The following is a 20785-nucleotide window of genomic DNA, read 5'->3' as shown; positions in this document are numbered from 1 at the left end:
AACTACTGCTCATGTGCCCCACATCACTTTTATCAATTTTTCTACAAAATGATCATAATAATAATATGTTAAAGGGGCAGTATTGTGTAAAATTAACTTTTTTAAGGTTTACGTCATATTATAATGTAATTCCCTCATCAAAAACATACCTGGAGTGTTGCCTTGATTCTTTCGTGAGAAATCCTTTAGTCTCCCGTAGCAACCATGCAGCTGTGCAAAATATCCGGGAGGACCGAGCGCCGCCTTCGAGGACGAAGCTCCTCCTCAGAGCTGAAGTTTCCAAGCCTTTGAACGTCTGCATTACAGAGCAGCCATACACACACTCGGCTCCTTCAGACTAGCCAGCAACAATTAGCAAACACCTAGTGAAACTGCGCATCAGCTGAGCTCATCATACAAGCTACGTCTCAGTGCAGCGCTGGTAAAAATGTTGTTAAAGGGTTAATAGAGGAGCTATGTGGTGATGACTTCCTGAAGGCAGAGTTTCAGAAAAACTTTCTTAAAGACTCAGGGGCCTAATTTCAAGATGTGAAATTATTAAATAAAATTTCTTTTATATATATATATATATATATATATATATAGCATTTTGGCTGGAAAACACATAATACTGCCCATTTAAACAAGTTTCAATATAAAAAATAAGTTTGAGTAATAGTTTTGAATTAGTTTTTTAAATCCAAGTTCAAAATAGTTTAAAGTTTCATGCCGAGGCATTTGCATTCCATTTTAAAGACGATTTTTTTTATTCCCCTGACACCAAAACACATTGAAACGATTCATTGTTGGGTTGTTTTTTTTTTTCTTCAATCTGATTGTTGCCCTACAGTTACACACATAGTAACATTTTCCCCAGTTAGTAAGGTAATTATGATTCCATTGTAAATTATGAAACCACGCACAATGGCTAAACGTGGCCACAGGTATCCCTGCTGAACACGTGCTAATGAGCTTCCATCGCTCTGCTCATTGCCACAGCTCAGGGTCAAATGCAGCTCCTTGCTTGGAGAATATAGAACAAGAGTCATGGAGTCATGAGAGAGTAAGGTATCTGTCATGATCTGTGTTTTTCCTTGTTTATTTAGAGTTTTCTGTGTCGTTAAGTCTCTTCGTTGTCCTGTCCTCCCCTTGATTGTTCCCAGGTGTGTCTCGTCTCTGTGATTACCCTCCCGTGTATTTAACTCCACCTGTGTTCCTTGTTCGTCGTCGGGTCCTCGTCAATGTCTAGCCTTGTTGTCGTCAATGTTTAGTCTCTTCGTGTTCAGTGTGTGTTACTCCTGCTCGTTGTTTAGACTAAGTTATTTTCATTAAAACATCATATTCATCATACCTGGGTCCGCTGCATCTGCCTCACCACTCTCACCACCCGCACTTCCTGACAGAAGGACCCGACCAGACCGAACGGTGAGGCTCGCTATTATGGACCCAGCTGGAGTGAGGTTCCCTCCGAAAAAGCAGAGCGGACCGAGGCGGAGATCCAGCAGGGAGGACAGGGAGCTAGCTGAAGCTCTCGCCGACCTGCAGCGGGAGCTTTTCCGGGGAACAAGGCTGGTGTTAGCACCCCCCGGGTACGGCCCCCGTCGATTCCTTCGTCCGGGAAGCCAGCGACCTGAGCCGCCGGTGGAACCGGCCCCTCGTCGCTTTCCGGAAACACCTCCTCCGCCGTCTACCCGGAGACAGCGACGTGAGCCGCCGGTGGACCCGGCCCCTCGTTGCTTTCCGGGAACACCTCCTCCGCCGTCTACCCGGAGACAGCGACGTGAGCCGCCGGTGGACCCGGCCCCTCGTCGCTTTCCGGAAGCACCTCCTCCGCTGCGAGCTCGGAGACAGCGATGGGAGCCGCCGATGGACCCGGCCCCTCGTCGCTTTCCGGAGCCGCAGCCAGCCCCAAGGTTTCGCTCCGGCTCGCCTCCGCAGCCGGTCCCGAGGCTTCGCTCCGGCTCGTCTCCGCAGCCGGTTCCCAGGCTTCGTCCCGGCTCGCCTCCGCAGCCGGTTCCCAGGCTTCGTCCCGGCTCGCCGCCGCAGCCGGTTCCAAGGCTTCGCTGCGGCTCGCCCCCGCAGCCGTTTCCAAGGCTTCGCTGCGGCTCGCCCCCGGAGCCCGTTCCGAGGCTTCGCTGCGGCTCGCAGCCGCTTCCGAGGCTTCGCTGCGGCTCGCCCCCGCAGCCGTTTCCAAGGCTTCGCTGCGGCTCGCCCCCGGAGCCCGTTCCGAGGCTTCGCTGCGGCTCGCAGCCGCTTCCGAGGCTTCGCTGCGGCTCGCCCCCGCAGCCGCTTCCGAGGCTTCGCTGCGGTTCGCCCCCGCAGCCGGGACCGAGGCTCCGCTCCGGCTCACCTCCAGCCGGCGCACCCGAGGCAGAATCAGCCGGCGTTCCAGCCGGCGCACCGGAGGCAGAATCAGCCGGCGTTCCAGCCGGCGCACCCGAGGCCGAATCAGCCGGCGCACCCGAGGCCGAATCAGCCGGCGTTCCAGCCGGCGCACCCGAGGCCGAATCAGCCGGCGTTCCAGCCGGCGCACCCGAGGCCGAATCAGCCGGCGTTCCCTCCGAGACCCCGACTCCCGAGACCCCCTGTGTTCCGACCGAGACCCCCTGTGTTCCAACCGAGACCCTCTACGTTCCTTCCGGGACCCCGACTCCCTGTGTTCCTCCAGAGACTCCCTGCGTTCCTCCCGAGACCCCGACTCCCGAGACCCCCAGTGTTCCGACCGAGACTCCCTGCGTTCCTACCGAGACTCCCTGCGTTCCGACTCAGACTCCCAGCGTTCCACCCGAGACCCTGACCTCCAGCGTTCCACCCGAGACCCTGACCTCCAGCGTTCCACCCGAGACTCTGACCTCCAGCGTTCCACCCGAGACTCTGACCTCCAGCGTTCCACCCGAGACCCTGACCTCCAGCGTTCCTCCAGAGACCCTGACCTCCAGCGTTCCTCCAGAGACCCTGACCCTCTGCGTTCCTCCAGAGACCCTGACCCTCTGCGTTCCCTCCGAGACCCTGACCCTCTGCGTTCCCTCCGAGACCCTGACCCTCTGCGTTCCCTCCGAGACCCTGACCCCCGAGACCTTGACTCCCGAGACCCCGAGGACCAAGACCCCCTGCGTTCCTCACAAGACTCCCAGTGTTCCGACTCAGACCCCCGGCGTTCCCACCGAGACCCCCTGTGCTCCACCAGAGACCCTGCCTCGGGGGGCTCATCATCGCCACCTCCCGGGCCGCGGACAGCCGCTGGACCGCCTCCTGGGGTCCCGCCTCTGTGGTTCCCGCCTTCAGCGCCGCGGACGGCCGCCGGACCGCCTCCGTGGTTCCCGCCTCCAGCCCCGCGGACGGCCGCCGGACCGCCTCCGTGGTTTCCGCCTCCAGCGCCGCGGACGGCCGCCGGACCGCCTCCGTGGTTCCCGCCTCCAGCGCCGCGGACGGCCGCCGGACCGCCTCCGTGGTTCCCGCCTCCAGCGCCGCGGACGGCCGCCGGACCGCCTCCGTGGTTCCCGCCTCCAGCCCCGCGGACGGCCGCCGGACCGCCTCCGTGGTTCCCGCCTCCAGCGCCGCGGACGGCCGCCGGACCGCCTCCGTGGTTCCCGCCTCCAGCGCCGCGGACGGCCGCCGGACCGCCTCTGTGGTTCCCGCCTCCAGCGCCGCGGACGGCCGCCGGACCGCCTCCGTGGTTCCCGCCTCCAGCGCTGCGGACGGCCGCCGGACCGCCTCCGTGGTTCCCGCCTCCAGCGCTGCGGACGGCCGCCGGACCACCTCCGTGGTTCCCGCCGCCGCGGACGACCGCCGGACCACCTCCGTGGTTCCCGCCTCCTTTGCCTCCGCCCACCCTGTGGGTAGTTTTTTGTTGTTTTTGGACTCTTGGCCCTTCTTGTTTTTCCGCCCACGATGGTGGGTTGTTTTTTTTTTTTTTTTTTTTGTTGGTTTGGACTCTGGCCCGCCGTCCGGCACCCCTCCACCCACCCTTGCTGGGTTTTTTGGTTGTTTTTTTTTTTTCTTGGGCGTCTGGTAGCCGCCCTTGAGGGGGGGGTACTGTCATGATCTGTGTTTTTCCTTGTTTATTTAGAGTTTTCTGTGTCGTTAAGTCTCTTCGTTGTCCTGTCCTCCCCTTGATTGTTCCCAGGTGTGTCTCGTCTCTGTGATTACCCTCCCGTGTATTTAACTCCACCTGTGTTCCTTGTTCGTCGTCGGGTCCTCGTCAATGTCTAGCCTTGTTGTCGTCAATGTTTAGTCTCTTCGTGTTCAGTGTGTGTTACTCCTGCTCGTTGTTTAGACTAAGTTATTTTCATTAAAACATCATATTCATCATACCTGGGTCCGCTGCATCTGCCTCACCACTCTCACCACCCGCACTTCCTGACAGTATCAGTTTGCCCAGTTAGAGCGCAAAGTCAATTACAGAGTGGAGGCATGCAGTCTGCTGATATGATATACCGGCCCTCTAACCTAAGGCCTGTTCTGCTTTCTCTTTGTCTTTGAGAATTTCACCTCTTTGTCCGTATGACTCTCACTCACTCCGTCCTCCACCTGCTTTCCTTTATTTCCCCTGTGACTTATGATGCACCTTCTTCTTCATTGTTCATCATTTTTTCTCCCTCTCTCTCTCTCTTTTTCTTTTTTTACTTGAATATCATCGACGCCTGTCCCCTCCGCAGCAGTGAGCGCCCTGTCGCTGTCGCTGCGCCGTCAGAAGAGGGACTCCCTGTCGCCGCTGGAGGAGGACGACGTGCGCGAGAACATCATAACCTACGACGACGAGGGCGGCGGGGAGGCCGACACGGCCGCCTTTGATATCGCCGCGCTCCAGAGCGCGCCGCACAGCTCCCGCTCTCGGGGCTATCGCACGCTAGACAGCAGGAATGTGTGAGTAGGCTGAGGGTTGTTTACATAACGCTCATACGAGTTCGGTTTCATCAAAACCTCAAAGCTGGTTTCACATTACACGCCAAAGGGAGCACAAGAGGTAAACATCACTTCCTCAGCACCCCTCCGTCCCTCCTTCTGTAGAAAAGGCTTCCATCGCACTCAGGACTCAACCGATCCACTTAAGCAACCGGTCGGGTCGCAGCTCCTGGGTCATAATCAATCCCCGATCAAAATGCCGAAACAGAAGGCTATGAAGCGCGGCGGTCCCGGGAGACCACTTTGTTCTGTCCATTTTTGTTAAAGCTCGTTTGTGTACCGCTACATCAGAGGGCTGTTTGCACCCACTTTGATGCTTCTGTGAAACGTTGTTATTGCCTTTGGACTAATAATTAGTTCCCGAATTCATGCGGGCCATATGGAGAGGCCATAAACAAGTACAAAGAGTGCCTGCAGTTTATCGAAAATTGCTTTTTTTTTTTTTTTTTTCATTTTATAAGACATGGACACAACAACATTTAGAAAAAATAATCTAGTGCAATAGTGCAACATCACTGCAACAATTCCTTTTTAGGTTTTCTTGTTGTTGATGCAGTGTGCCTGAGAAGTTATTCAATTAAACTTTGTGAAGCCACGTTTTGCATTTTTACCCAAATTATGATAGATTCTTTTGCAAAGCAGTGACTTATTGCCTTATAATAGCATTAGCATATTTGAACAAACAACGTTTGCTGTTAGTTCAAGCTCGTTGTATTTTCAGTAACTTGCTCTCATAGTGGCTGATCTTGTACAGGATTATATTATATTAGATTAGTAGTTTACAAGCAGGACAGTTGTAAGATCAAAATATCCCTGTTTAGTGTAGCACATTGCTAAAAAAAAAACACTAAATGATACAGGACTGGATGAAATGGCTGAAAAACATATAAGCATTACCAGTAAAATTGATCATTATTGCTTTGCTTTTTGTTTTTAATATCTGAAAACAAAAAGGCAAACTGGCAGAGACAAACTGTGAGAACTGGGGATAAAACTTACCCAGTTTTATCCCCAGTTTTCACTGCATGCTATTGTTTTTTATTTTTAAGTTATGAGGCACTGTGGCAAAACTTGGAACTGTTGTTGCACAATAGACTCAACAGGTTGTTGCTAGGTAACCAGTGAGTGAGTGAGTGAGCGAGTGATGAGAGGTTGAGTGGTTAAAGCCTTTCCTCTGCCTACATCCCCCAGAATGCCATGTGGTTCTGGATCAGATTTCTGTGAAATTATTGGATATTCTAACAGATATTCTAGCAGTATCACTCACTGCACAGCTTGAAATAGTGCAATTATGAGTTTAATCACAAGCAGCGCCAGGAACGAGCACGCTAACTTTTGGATCACGCCGCTATCACGATATACATTATGGATTTATTGTCCAGCCGTAAAAGGATCTAGTTTTGAACATTTTGTTTGTTTTCCAGGCGTTACACCCAGCAAGGTCAAGACAAAGGTCGCAACTACGCCTGGCCCCAGAATCCAGGTGTGGACAGCTACTCGGCACCAGGAGGACCCCTTTACGGTCGCCTCTGCTACAGCAGCCACACCCTCCCGGTTCTCCGCCGTACACCAGGTGGAACCTTCGATCCGGGCCTGGCGGAGCTGGCGTACCGTATTCCCGGAGTCCAGCCGGACCACTCCCTGGTCATCCAGAACCAAGGCGCCATGGTCGGGCCGATGGAGTCGGGGGCGGTGTACGTAGCGCCCACAGACCTCAGCACAGGGAGCCGAACGGGCAGTCGCACCGGCAGCCGTGATGGGACGGCGCCGCAAAGCGGAGTAAGCACGTCGGACGGAGGGACTCCGAGGACTAGCGACAGTCAGGAGAGAGGAGGCGGGACGGGACCGGGAAGCAGCTGCATGGACGGAAGTAATGAGGACAAAAGTAATCACAATCAGGATCTGGACTGGGTGAGGAATATACGGAAAAGATTGCTTGGAAAATATGCATTACCTTGCAGAAGTATCTACAACTTAAGATGGAGCTAAATATTGCACATTTCTGAAAGAGAAACCTAAAAAAGACTGCAGGTTATCTTATCGTAGGACACCAACCCAAAACACCGTCAACACATGAATGTCCTCAAAGGGCAGATAGTGGCAGGAAGGATTGATAAAACTATCTATTAACAAACTGCTAAATTATATAGTTTTCTATGCGTTGATTAGCACTTAAAATGTAACATTTTCTAAAATCTTTTCACACTGATGTAATTTGGTCTTATACAAACAAAAACTGACTTGAATTGACTAATAAAATAATAGTTAAACATGCAACTATTAGCTTAATTTATGTGGCCCTCTATATGCCAGGGGCCACATAAGTAACTATGGCCTCAAGCTTAACAAATGTGCTCAAAGCATGTTCATTTGTTGCAAATACTCAATTAATTCCTTGTTGGATTTGAGTCTAGGCTTTAAGTATCGACTCCTTTTCATTCCACTTCTCACATTAAAGTTTGTGCCTATGTAGCTAAAAACAGAATGAAGTGAAGACTTTTGCGAGGCACTGTTGAGAGTGATTTGGAAGTTAATTCAATTGATGTTGGATTATAAATCAACTTTTTGATGAGTTGAAAGGAAGTGCCCTGTTTGCAAAATGTATTTTGGTTCGGATTTGCCGGACGTACTGAAACGGTCCGTCTAATTATCCTCACGTGTTCATTGTGCAAATCATGCATGTATGAGCATTTGGTGTGAAAACTGGCATTCTGCTCTGCAAAAGCAGTGAAATATGTGAACAGATGGAGAGCTAGATATCATGAGAAGGAAGAAAAAAATAAAGGTAGCTGTTGCGCTAAATCATAAAATAAATGTAAATAATTTCTTGGCTAATGATAGATGGCTGCATCGGAATTGGAATTAAAGTTGAATGAGTGACTTAATTATTCTGTTGTATGAGCAAATAATATGTTAGAAAGTAATTAAGCAAATATAAAGGAATTGTTAAGTTTCCATTTAACTTAATACGGTAGATAATTGCGGTCCTCCCACATTAAAGCGTTTTAGTGTCTGTAAATCAGCAGAACTGAGCAGGACAATGGCGGGAGAAGTTGATGGTGCAGATATATCAGCACATTTATACCCCATTGTACATTTTTGTGTCTTCTTTTATTTATTAAGTCCTAGCGAGGCTCTCCGCTGCTTTATTTAATTTTCAAATATTCTATCTCTCTTTCACTTCCCGATTCATCACCCTTTCACTGTTGGCTCATTCTGCTTTTCAATTAATATCTATGACTTCGTGCAGCTCCTCTTCTACTCCCTTCACTTGAGTTCAGTTTCTCTCTCTATCATGTCAGGCCCTTTCTATCATCGTTTTTTTTTCTAGCTTTTTCCACAGGGTTCCTACGCAGCGAGCAAAATTCTGGAAGCGGATGGAAATTGATTGATGTTTTTTTTTTTTTTCCAACTCTGGATGAGTTTGGCGAATGATGGGTTTCCATATTTTAATTTTATTTTTATTCCCTGTTCTATTATCTGAAAGCTGCTCGCATTAATTCAATCAGTCAATTTCTATTTCTCCTTCATCTTTTGCATGCTTCCCTGCTACCTTCTTTTCTTTTATGCTTCCAATATTCTTTTGCTCTTAAATCTCTTTCTCCCTTCCATTTCTTATTTTCTTGTTCCTTTCTTCCTATTTAGAAATGGCTACATGGAATACAAGTTATCGATTAATGAGTTAATCTAAAGCTCATTCATCATGGTAATTGATAAGCAGCCATTTTCTTAAAAACTTGAGATTTCTCTTGAATCAAGATGGCCGGCCGTCTTTCCAAAACGTAAAGGGCAAAAGTTTCCAAAATACGCCGAATTAAAAATATATATATATATTTTGTGTCAGCTGTATTTAAATACTGCCTGAATAAACCGAAAATGGCAGTTTTTTTCACATTATTAGACTTTGTAGCACATCAGTAATTTGTGGTTGAGAAGTATTTCAAAACAAAACCGCCTGAAGGGCATTTTGCGTCCCACATCGCGCTCTTTTTAGACCGTTTCTCTTTCCCGTTCTGGAATCTCCCCGCCATCTTTAGTCCTGTATCAGCTGACTCTATTTTAGGGATGACAAGCGGCGCCCTCTTCTGAATGAATGGCAAACTACAATGCTAATAAGCGGACGTTATTAATTCAGTTGATTCAATTAATTTAATTGATTCAAACACATTTGAATCTAATAATCCAATCAAGAAGTAGGTTGATTAATTGTTTGTATCCCTAATAGCTACCAAACATTTTTTGTGAAGTTTTCTGTTTAAACTTTAAAAATGAAAATAGGCTAAAGAGGACCGAGGATTGTTTAAGTCTGGAAAAGTTTAGACTTTTATTAAAAACTGTGTAGAAACCATCATCTGAACTTTGTGTCACCACTCTCTACCATATTTACTGTCTCTTATGTTAAATTTTTCTTCCTATTTCAGCTAATAAGACTGATTTTATTTTCATAACTGAATGTAATCATGCTCACCTATGTTTCCCCTAGGTGCAGTCAGAGACGTTGCCCAGGGAGCACAGCCTCGTTATGACCCGCTCTGGCTCTTTGATGGGTCAGGGTCACGCCGTTGGAGGCTGGGTTTGTGACTCGGCGACCCTCCCCATGGCCGGGCGCAGGGCTTCCCGCTCCGGCCCGTCCCCGAAGCGCACCGGCCCCGGCCTGCCCGAACACGACCCCAGCGGGGAAGGAGGAGGAACCGAAGGGGGAGGAGGGGAGCGGGGACGAGGAGTCGGGAACGCTTCCAGAGATGGACAATCAGTTGGCGGACGTAACTACGCCACTGTCCTCCAGGGGGAGGTGCCTGGAAAGAGGGACTACACCAGCAGCCTGGGGAGAGGGGGCCTGGAAATGGGAAGCAACTTTGTGGTGGCGAGACCGGACAGGGAGAATGGAGGAATCCCGCTGACCGGAACGCCGTCTGTCTTCTCGGAGGCAGCTGGATTTATGGGGGACTGGCGAGAGCAGATGGGTTTAGGGGGGTACGTTTTGGGCAGGAGGGACATGAGCCCCCAGCTTTTACCCTTCCCGGGGCAGCCGAGGGGAACGCTAGGGGGAGTGATGGGCTATGGGCCCGGCTGGGTTCCTGGGATGGAGGCAACGAGAGGGCCACAGGGGCCCGGCGGTCCCTCCTTGGCACTCAGGGTGGGTGAGTTCCTACGCCTGCGTCTCGCCCAGGTCACTTTCGACCCTTCTCAGCCGCCGTACGACTCTGTGCAGGTGTACGGCCTGGAGGGGACAGGATCCAGAGCCGGGTCCCTCAGCTCACTGGAGAGCGACGGCGAGAAGGAGGATTGGGGCGTGGGGCTCGAAGACTGGGGCCCTCAGTTCCAGAAACTAGCCCAGCTCTTTAAAAACAGAGAGAAAGCTAGAGAAGATCAAGAAAAAGTTGAAGAAGTTGCCAAAAAGGAGAGAGAGCAGAAGGAAGAGTCTGACAAAACAGAGAAAAGAGAGGTGGAGGAAGCAAGAGATGAAGGGAAAGACTGAGGAGAGCAAAGAAAAAAAAAAAGGGAAATCAGTGGGGGCAAAGGAGGCAGTAAGGAAGGGTAGGTGATGAAAAGGCAACTAGAGGTAGAATAATGTGAAGAGAAGTTAAAGGAGAGAAAGATGAAGAGGCAAAGTAATAAAAAGAGACAGAGAAAAATGAGCCAAGGGAGAATGGAGAATGTGAGGGCAGGAGAGGGAGTGATTGATGTAATTTAAAGCAATAAGTGTTGAAACGCTGATATGGTTGAGCACAGATACCGAGACAATGCGGAGGCTGCATGGGCTCGGGGCAGCAACAATTTGTTAAACGCTCTGGACAAAGAAAAACAACCCAAACATCCCAGACTCGATTTAATTCAGCCCGCACGTATGGAATGAGAATTAGCAGGAAAACAAGGAGAAAGAAAGATGCTACTTGTTGTATGCGTGTGGGTGTTTGTGTGTGTTTGTGTGAGAGAGAAAGTCTGGCTATGTAAGAACAAGTGGATTATTCAGACACACCAGTCTTTGTGAGCTTAAGTGTGAAGAATTAAATAAAGATAAAAAAGAGAAAGAGATGAGGAGTAGAAATCAAAATACCCAGGGACAATTTAAAGAGAAGAATAAGAAGTAGTGCTGCACAAGCGACGGTGTTGGTATTTGGAATGATGCGCAGACGGAGTCGGAAAGTGGAAAAACACACAAAATGGCTGGAAGGGTTTCTGGGATGAAGAGGGACCGGGATGGCGGGAATGTATAGCGTCAGAAATGATCTCATAATGAAGCGATTGTACAGCGAACTATTGCTTTTTATTCCTTCTGCTGGGGCAGAAAAGTGAATAATTCAGCTTGCTTCTCCATTCCAAATGAAAATGATGAATCATTTAAGTCCCGCCAAAAGATTCCAAACCTCCTTTGAGTCACAGTAAAACAGACATTGTGAAAAATTTAAACCATTGAAGGATGTTGTCCCCCACTCTCCCAACACCACCACCCCGTCTCACGCCCCCAACCTTTTGTAGTCGAGTGTTGATATGTTTACAGAGATTTTACACGCCGACACGTCCCAACAAGAAGGACTGAAATAAAGTAAAGCATTGATTGTACTAAAGCAAGGTGATCCACAGTACCTTCAAAAGTATTTATTTTCTCTCTTGAATCTTTTACATTTTGTCACACTGCAACCTTCTAACCTAAGAAAACTTTAACATTCGGCAACACAAAGTAGTGCATACCGACGAGGTGGAAGGATTTAAAATGTTTTCCATGCTCCCATTAACTCTGACCACCTTACAAGTTTGCTGGAAGAAGCATCTCCACAGCATGATGCAGCCACTACCATGTTAAACAGGAGAAATGGTGCACATTCTGTGGTGGTTTTCTGCCCCATAAGCTATTGTCCTTGCTAATGCTAACTGCCATTTGTGCCCATAGTACATGTTATATTTGCCACTGTCCAGTAAAGTAAATTGAAATTGAGTGCCCCCACATATAGCTTAAACACCAACATTTGTCTAATATTGCTATGGCTAAAGAAATCGACGTTGGTGTTTGAGATGGAGCTTGAAATTTTCCCAAACTAAAGTACACATTTTCAGTTTCGTAAAAGGACTGCATTTGATCGCCTATTGTCCCAAATGTACAAATAGTTCGATTTGGCACAACTGAGCTGTTCTACACTAAACACCACCTGTTTAAACAGTGTGTGTTTGCTTACTTGTATGTGTTGGTTGATGGGGAGAATGTCAAAGAAGGCCTACTGATGTTAAATTTGACATCAGCGGGATGTTGACTATATAGGAGACTTATGAAGTCAATCCACTTGATTTTATTTAAGGATGTCCAGTTAAAGGGGTTGAATAAACTGAAACCAAATTGTTCTGGTTTTCAATTGTAACACAAAAATTTTTTTTTTAAATAAATCCCATTCTTCCCGCTTTACAACTATGCACTACTTTGTGTCAGATTTTCTTTTTAATTTGCCAATTTGTTCATGCAAAACAAACATTGCAGACTAGTGAACAGAAGTATTGACCTACAAAATAATTAATTAGATATGAGAACAAAAGGAAAAAAAGAGCAAATAAAGGGTACAAATTAAAATGGATACATTCAGGACAAAGACAAAAAACACAGAATGTAACCATGTGGTGTCACAACAAAGTCCCACTAAAATAACTAACCAAGTCTATTTTTTTCAAAAGTGATTGTTGGAAAAGGAAAATCAACACCTCTTTAATAAAGCGAAATAATCAGTTTTGGCACAAAAAGAAAGACTTTGCTATTATTTTATGATTTACCATAAAATCCTTGAGGTTTGTGATTGCGATGTCACAAAATGTGAAAAGGTTCAGGGGTTAGAAATACTTTTTCAAAGCACTGTACAAGTATTCAACTCACTTTTTAGAACGCTGGACATTCAGTTACCGAACAGTTTTACCTGTGAAGTCTGCTGTTTTCTTTCTCCTTCCTATTTTCTGTGTCCCTCCAAAGCCGCCCTACGTAGTCTCACCGTACGCACCTTGAGGACCAAGTATGATTTCTGATAACAAGTGGGGGAGGGGTAATCGGTGCCGATCACTTCCTTCTCTGAACACTTGTACTGCCTAAATGAAAAACGTTCCACAAACCTTTTAATTAAACGGTAGGGGCGCATCAACACAGAGACTCCCGCCGTAGGCCGTCGTGTTGTCATCAAAGGTCACAATGCAAATGAGTTTTGAGTTTTCAGCTGGAATGCACTTTTCTACTGTACGATGTTCAGTAACGGATCATGAACAAAGTCAACGATAACACTTGTTTTATAAGATGTCGATTAAAAATATATACGTTGTTTGACTGTATGTAAAATCATTTTAAATGTAAATACCACTGAATAATACTGCTGAAAGAGACTATATGAGATTTAAAAAACAAAAAAAAACAAAAACACTTTTATTTGGGGGGAAAAAAAAAGAAGAAGAATAATTTAGGTGTTCAAATGGAGCACTGTCGGGACTATATGTATGTATTGTAGATTAGAAATCGATCAACTGAGCTGGAATAAAAGCAGCACCCTGTATTTAACATTTGTAAATGGGTTCGTCATGTGGTAGCTCTTCTCTCGACAATGGACAAGCCGACCGTTCAATTATACATGTGGCCTCTGGCTGACGCTTGTTGTGCAAAACAGTGGTGTAGTTACAGAGAAACCTGTTGGGAAGCCTGTTTCAGTGAACAACTCATTTGAAAGAAACTGTGTACGTGGGGGTGTGTGTGTCCATACACACACACACAAATCTGTATTTCATTTCTATTATGCACTAAAATGGAATATGTCAGTACTTGGTTCTGCCTGAGAGAGATGGAGGTTTTATAGATACTTACCTCTCTTTGGGAATTTAATAAACTGTGAATTAAGGGAAAGTGGCTTTTTTTCATCTTTTATGCATTTCTGCCTTTGCAATTTAAGTACCAAATTAATTTTGCATTTCAATTTACCTAAGGAAATTCTCAAGTTCTCCTAAGAGTAGCTAAACACTCGCATAGGTGTTTTATCTTAGAGAGCAACTCTAAGTTATGGTATATAAAAGTCTCTTTTTTTAAAGTAATGTTCACATGTCGGTGTGTAATTTGTGTTTTGTTGGTCTCTGGGAATGAAATAGATTTAATTACAGGTCAACACCAAAAATGAGCCTACTAATGTTTACAAAATCCCTAATGGCTAACGTTACATCGTTGAGAATTTTCTCCCATGTTCATCCTGTTTTAAGTTAGCCCAAAGCATCTCAATGACATTTTTTATTCTTTCCCCCATGACTTTCCTTTTTTAAAATTCTCAGTCAGTTTTTGGTGGATTTTATGAGAGATTTTGTGTTATCGCTGCAGAATCGATTTCTGACTCAGTTTTCTTTTACGCACATCTTTCTCAGAAAGTGTACTTCAGAGGCATCACACTGACTTCCACTTCCATTTGGTTCAGGTAAATTTCAACAAAAGGGCAAACTCAAGAAGCTGCAACGAAGATATCTGATTCATGATGATACATGATGTTGACTTCACAAGAATCAGATGGGATGTTTACAATATTCTTGGGGAGAAAAGAAAGCTTTCCTACTTGTCACAAATAGTGTGAAACTTTCACAAACCACAAACTGTTTAAAATGACATATAATATGTCCAATAATATCAAGATTTCACTAGTTTTAAATGTTTGGAGCGGTGATATAGTACAGGAAGTGTATCTTGGAGCGAAGCGTTAGCTACACGTTCTCCGAGAGCTTAGAAACTTTTGTATGCTGTCGGTTTCTGTCTTGGATGGCATTTTTAAAATAGCGTTCCTCAGTGCTTTTTTTAGTGGTGTCAGCAAGTTCAAAAGGACAATTTGTTAATTTTGTCAACAAAACATCCCAAAATCAACTACTACTTTTCTTATTTCATCAAAATCAGATATTTAATGTTTGATACTGAACATCAAGCTTCCAGAACTCCAGCTTCAAAAGTTTAGTTGTTTCGTCACATGAAGTTGCATGCTATCAACCACAGAGCCTTTGTGACAAAAATATTCGGACTTTTTAATACTGAAAAGTATCAAACCGTTGGCGGTAACATGATAAAATGATCCATTAAACATTTAGTGATGTTTTTAGTGAAGATTTGATTATGTTCTGGGTGATATATTCACTTTAAAATCTGAAATGCCTAATAACCATTTACTGAGTTCATATTACATTGTGAGCACCTGTGTGATGCTTTGCTGTTACATCACTTGAACAATGTCATCACTTCAGCTTTTGTGAAATGTTCAAACTTTTTGTCTCACTCAGCTATTAAAAAAAACAAAAACAAAAAAACCGTCACTCATTCCTGGGCAGTCACCGCAAAAGTAATTAGCATGCCGTCCCAACAAGTGACCTTTCTCTCCTCTCTAATTAGACAGTTTATTCCACTGCCTTGATTGGCTGCAGGTGTCTCATCTGCAGTTGATTCAGCGCTCCGTTGGACTGATTGGTCAAAATCAGAAGCGATGATTCTCTTGATTTGTCCTATTTCTGAGTTTTGGATTGCTGCGCCGACTAAACCACTTGACAGACCTGATTATCGCTCCCTCTGAGCCTTCCAAATTGGTTCAATCAAAGCCTGATTAGTGGAATCGTTTGTTTTACGGAGAATAAAGGCTTGCGGATGGAATCTGCAGCCCTTCACGGCTCGCTTTTGAAACTCTTTCAGCTTCCATAAATACTCAGACAAAAATGAAGACTGACTTGGGCCACTCGTCAAGTCCTCACATGGCTACAAGTCATGAGAGCAGATGATTGTTGCTTAGTTGTTGCCTTTGAAGTGTCACAAATTTCAGTGTATTCAATTGTGACTTTATAGAAACAGACCAGAACAGAAGTGCTTAGCTGAGAGGTGGAAAAACAAGATTACAGGGTTTTTGTCTCTTATCAGCTTTACTCATGTAAATACTGAAATTCTTGCCTAGGCTTCTTTGCAAAACAACTCGGGCTCAGTCCAATGCGATTGGGATGTGATCTTAATTTTCAGGTTTAATTGGGTTCAGATATGGACTTTGTCTTTCCCATTCACGACACAAATCGACAGGCCTTTATCTAAATCAATTCATTTCACCTTTGGCTTTATGATTGTTTTTGTTTCCTTTACGTCCCTGCTGGGACGTAAAGTCTTTTGTACCTTCTAAATGGTTTTGATCGAGGATTCTCCTGCCCCGCGTCTTTTGATCACTGCTAACCAGGCTACCTCCTGAAGAAAAGCTTTGTTTTGTTGTCATCGGACAGGAGGACCTTCATCCCTGTCTGCCCTGTCTGCGAGCATCACATACATTACTTGTCGCAAACTCTGAATCAGTCCAACAAAGACTCTTCCTTCCAGTCCTCCATGACGACCTGACTAGTGGAGTGCGCTAAAGCGAGACGTTCGGTTCTAGCTTCTTCCACCTGAGCTGTGGATGTCTATAACTACTCCAGGATTACCATGACCTTTACTCTCCAGCATGGTGAGCAAGTCTTAGTAGCTTTTCAGTTGTTCCATACTCTTTCTATCTTTTGGGCTGATGGATTGAACAGTTTTCTGTTGAAGGATTGTTTTTACAGCCTACTCTTGCTATAAACCCAACCTCAGCTTTATTCTTGATCTGTCTGCCTTTACAGAACAGCTACATCAAAGGGTATCAGAGTAAAGAGGGGATGGATACCAATACAAGGCGCCTTTTTCAGAGTTGTGTTTGTTAAAACGTATAAAACATATGTATCATCTTCTTTATAGTCTGCTGTATGTTGGTCAATCAGCAAATATGTTAAAGTTTCTGGTGTAACATGACAGAATGCAGAATAGTTCAAAGACAATGAGAAGGAAAAACAGGGAAGAAGAAAATAGGAAAGGAGAAAGTAAAGGAATATGACGGTGCTTAGCACGGCACTGTCTGTAGTCTCAAAGTGCCACGTGGGCCTGACCTAAAGATCTCTCTTTAATGAAACAAGTTGGTCCCGTCAGTTCCTGAGCCCCCTGCCGATTTCACTGCATCGGCATGATGTTGTCGATACGGTTCCACAAACCTATCCTGAGAGTCTATTTGTGATCCTTGTCGTACCATTTCTAGTCATAAATTCTGAACAAAAGCGGAACCTTTTCAAGGATGCAAGTGCATCCCGCACAGTGCCTTCTCTGCCAGTCTCCCAAAATTGACAGATAATCGGCCCCATCTGTTGCGTGTGGACGGCTGAGAGAAAGCTGGAGAGAAATGGCCCGCGTCAACCCGCGGTGCGTCCAAATGCGAGAGCGCCTTGTTGAGCATGTGTCTCCTTGCGAGACGGTGGGTGTGCTTCATCAAATTGGTCTTTTGAAACTCCCGAACCAAAGGCTACGGTAAACGTGCGGGTGTGTGTGTGTGTGTGTGTGTGTGTGTGTGTGCGCGCGCCGGCCGGCGGGCAGGATGAAGGAACACCTTGTCTGGTCTGATTTCCTCCGACAGGAAGATGCGAGGTCAGTAATAGAGGACAGAGAGTTCTGCAGAGTAATCACGCTTTCACACAAAGAGGGAATGTTCTTCGTTTGCGCATTGGCGATATGGAAGACAAAGAATGGTGGCGGGGGGAGGAGGAGGGAATAAAAAATATTTTTAAAAAATGCTATTCAAACTCCAAAGCAGAACCAAATAGAGCAAACCCGACAGCTGCTGGCGGAATGTACGAGGCCCGTTCAACAACCTTTGCGGCTCGCCTGATTTCTGCAGCGTTTGTCCTGCCGGATGATGGATTGGGGAGATGTGCACCATTGCTGTGTGACAGAGTAGCTAGTTAAAAAGATTTATTACAATAATCAAATATGAAGGAGGGGATTATTACTACATGATGGTTTGGAGAATGAGCGTGTTAGCTGGGTCTTCGCTTGATTACAATGATAATACCCGCCTCGAGTCAGGAAAAAGAAAGAAGCAGAGAGAGAGAGAGAAAGGAAGGAGAGAGGAGCATATTAGCAGTTAATATGCCAGTCTGTTGCATTACAGAAAATCATATTTGTGAAGGGTGAGAGTTGATTCTGCAGGCTGCGATAGAAAGAGCCTTTGCCACCTCTGTCAAAGGCGATGCCTTCCCATAATTATGAGGTGCTGGAGGCTGACTTGCCCCCCTCTTTGCGAGCAGCACCCTTTATCTAAGGCGGATGGGAAATCAGTTGGAGGCCAAATAGGGCATTAACTTGCATTAACCACCACCAAACCTGATAAAACATATCAACATGTAACCAGCAGAGCCGCCTTATCAATTTGCAGCTCCCTTCGCGCACTTGCCCGCTTACCGGCTCCTTCCAAGTGTCAGCACTGCAATGCAGCAAGGCTAGGTGAGGCGCACTGTCACGGCTCTGTCAATAATTACAGCATGCATAATTGATCGTAGTTTTAATGGCGTAGCTGGAGATGAAATGGGTTCTTATAGCGCTACACACCTGGGAGTCCCTGACTACAAACACAGCTGGAGAGCTGCACACAGTCAATGTCGCAGGGTTGCATCACAGGACACAAGAGCTGGTGTGTATGGGTGCATATATGCGTGTGTATGTTTTGTTTTTGGAGGGCTTTTTTTTCGGGTTTTTTGGGGGGGATGGGTGTTTAAGTCCATTGAAATTCCTCATTCTGTTTGAACCTTTGTGACATACTCTATCCCTCTGGCTACTCAGCACAGTGTGAGTTCTCGTGTGCTTCGCTCTGCACCACACTCACAGTCGTGCATCTCTGAATTTCAAGCACAGCTAACGTGTGAAGAACTGCAGTCGATCTCAGCAGACCTGCATTTCAAGCTCAGCATAACTTTTCAGACGTGACAGCCTCTATCTCTGTGAGATTTAGAACAGTTTCCAGGCAAGCTCCTGCCTCCATCTGCGCCTGTAGTAGTTTCGACAAAAGCCTCTTTCACTTCTACTTCTCGCCTATACGGTCTTCCTCCGTCTTTTCTTTGTTTTGTTTTTTTTCACGCTCTCTCACTCATGCGTTTTTTGTTGTTTTTTTTTGCTGCAGTTGCTCTCGACGTTCAACGGTTTCTTTGAAGTGGAAAATTAAATCTTCATTAACAATCTTAATTAGAGTTCGATCTCCCCCACAGCGAGTTGACAGGGAATCCATAGTGTAACGGGGGGAGACCGAGAGCAAGGGGGGCAAGCTTTTCGCTCAGGTGGGGAAGGTGGAGGATTAGCCGGGGTAATTAGTGGCGAGAAACTTGGGGCTAAATTATATGGGAGGTATTTACACTTTAGGGACAAAAGGGGTTAATTGGAATCACCTCCAAATTGCAGTAGTTACTCGTCCCCTAGTAACGACTGCGGACAAAGGGGCAGTCGTTACTAGGGACGAGATTCTCATCGTGTAACCTATGACAACAACTTTTCCACTGGTTGATGAGAAGGGCACAAAATGAGGGGTCAAAAAGTATGCCCACTAATCTTCTTTCCTATCTTTCAGAACATTCCTGTGTCATTTTTAATCAGAAACTTCTTTGTCTGCTATCAAGGTCTTTACATCAAACTCTACCCATCACAGGATGGCATGCCTGTGATGCCATCCTAGCATAACTGTTCAAACTGAGTGAGATTGCATATTGGTAAACAATATTTTTTGAGTCTTTTGTGAGGCAGTGGAGTTGGAGCAGCAAGGGAGGTGACAAGTAATCAGTGCTGGCAGACAATACAAGGTTTATAGTGGTTTTGATTTTTTTGACATCTTGGTTCTCTGACTTTAGTCCCCAGTTGCCAAAATTGTACTGGTTTTATACACAATTAGAAACACGCCAGCATTTTATTCATCTATCGTTGGAAAATAGGCCAAACCAAACAACAAAGTCTAAACAGTGAAGCAGGAATAAGATTATTTATCTAATCCATAAACCCATATGCTCAACTATATGGGCTCTGAACTAAAACAATTAAAATGCAGATCAAGTCAAAAGGTCACTTTAAAGAAAAACAATATGATGCAAAAAAGAAAACCCTCCATTTGGTAGAGCCCAGTGATGCAATCAGTGACATCAAACACCAATTCAAACAGGAAGTGCTGGGTCGGCGTAGAGCTGCTCTGGCTGCAGGATCTGAAGGATCCAACAACGGTGAGTACAAAAGAAAACAGAAGTAATTTACCAAAAATGTACCTTGAAACAAAAGGAACATTTAAACTGATGACATGGTTCAGTAGTGTTAGCTTTAAAAAAAAAAAAACCCATGGATGTAAACTGCAACATAATGCTACCACAAAACAAACCTGGGATAGTTAGCAAAGCAACAGCAATGTTTAAACTAAAGCATTAAGGCCAACTGTAGAAAGATAAAATAAACTATATAAATGATATTAAGTTAGCTTGTTTTTTGACAAACTTTACCGGAACACACAGGTTGTTTGGATGTCCGGCACTGCAAAGGGTCAGTAGTGGCCTGGCTTGACAACTCCACCTGACTCAAGGTGTCTTGGCGGCGCCATCTTTTTCTCCAATCGACATCCGAGAATACCAGCAGTCTCCAGGCAGCAGTCTTTTGCAAACGTAGCCTTATTAAAAAGCACATTAAATGGTAAGAACAGTTCAGCAATTTTAAAACCGTAAGTGTTTGAAACCTTAGCTGGACCGTGTGTGACAGTCACGTTGGTTTAGAGCATGCAGCTCGTGTTGCTGACAAACTGTGCTCTGCTGGGAGCCGTTGAGGTTAAAAGCGTGACATTACTGGTCAGAAATCTTCATTAGGATTGCCTCTTGTCATGTTTTCTGCTATGGCGCTACTCGAGGCGACATAATCCCTTATCATGCCTCCATAGAGCTTCTTCCTAATACCAGCCACTAATCATTCAAAGACACTGTTAAGCACTTAGCCCGACGCTCGCTCTCTTATCCACATTTACATGCTACAGTACTCGGTTTCTGTGCAGAGGGATCGGCTTGAAAACGAAACAATTATGTTGCTGCTCAATTA

General features: G+C 45.7%; 1 protein-coding gene and 1 long non-coding RNA gene across 4 annotated transcripts in view; both read left to right on the top strand.

Annotated features, from left to right (window-relative positions):
* cdh24b (cadherin 24, type 2b) overlaps window positions 1–13747 on the top strand; it is a 239028-nt gene extending 225281 nt beyond the window's left edge. For all 3 annotated transcript variants that reach the window (XM_028021099.1, XM_028021098.1, XM_028021100.1), the window contains 3 exons: window positions 4638–4845; window positions 6309–6795; window positions 9368–13747. In XM_028021099.1, coding sequence (XP_027876900.1) covers window positions 4638–4845; window positions 6309–6795; window positions 9368–10363 — 1691 coding nt within the window. In that variant the 3' untranslated portion in view covers window positions 10364–13747. The remainder of the gene's footprint in view (window positions 1–4637; window positions 4846–6308; window positions 6796–9367) is intronic.
* Window positions 13748–19523: 5776 nt separating this feature from the next.
* Window positions 19524–20393, top strand: LOC114146008 (uncharacterized). Its single transcript, XR_003595822.1, has 2 exons — window positions 19524–19932; window positions 20215–20393. It is a non-coding gene; the product is annotated as an uncharacterized LOC114146008 (long non-coding RNA).
* Window positions 20394–20785: the final 392 nt, after the last annotated feature.

The sequence above is a fragment of the Xiphophorus couchianus genome, chromosome 6 (assembly GCF_001444195.1).
Source record: "Xiphophorus couchianus chromosome 6, X_couchianus-1.0, whole genome shotgun sequence".
Taxonomy (NCBI): domain Eukaryota; kingdom Metazoa; phylum Chordata; class Actinopteri; order Cyprinodontiformes; family Poeciliidae; genus Xiphophorus; species Xiphophorus couchianus.
This window is presented reverse-complemented; position numbering and strand designations above follow the sequence as displayed.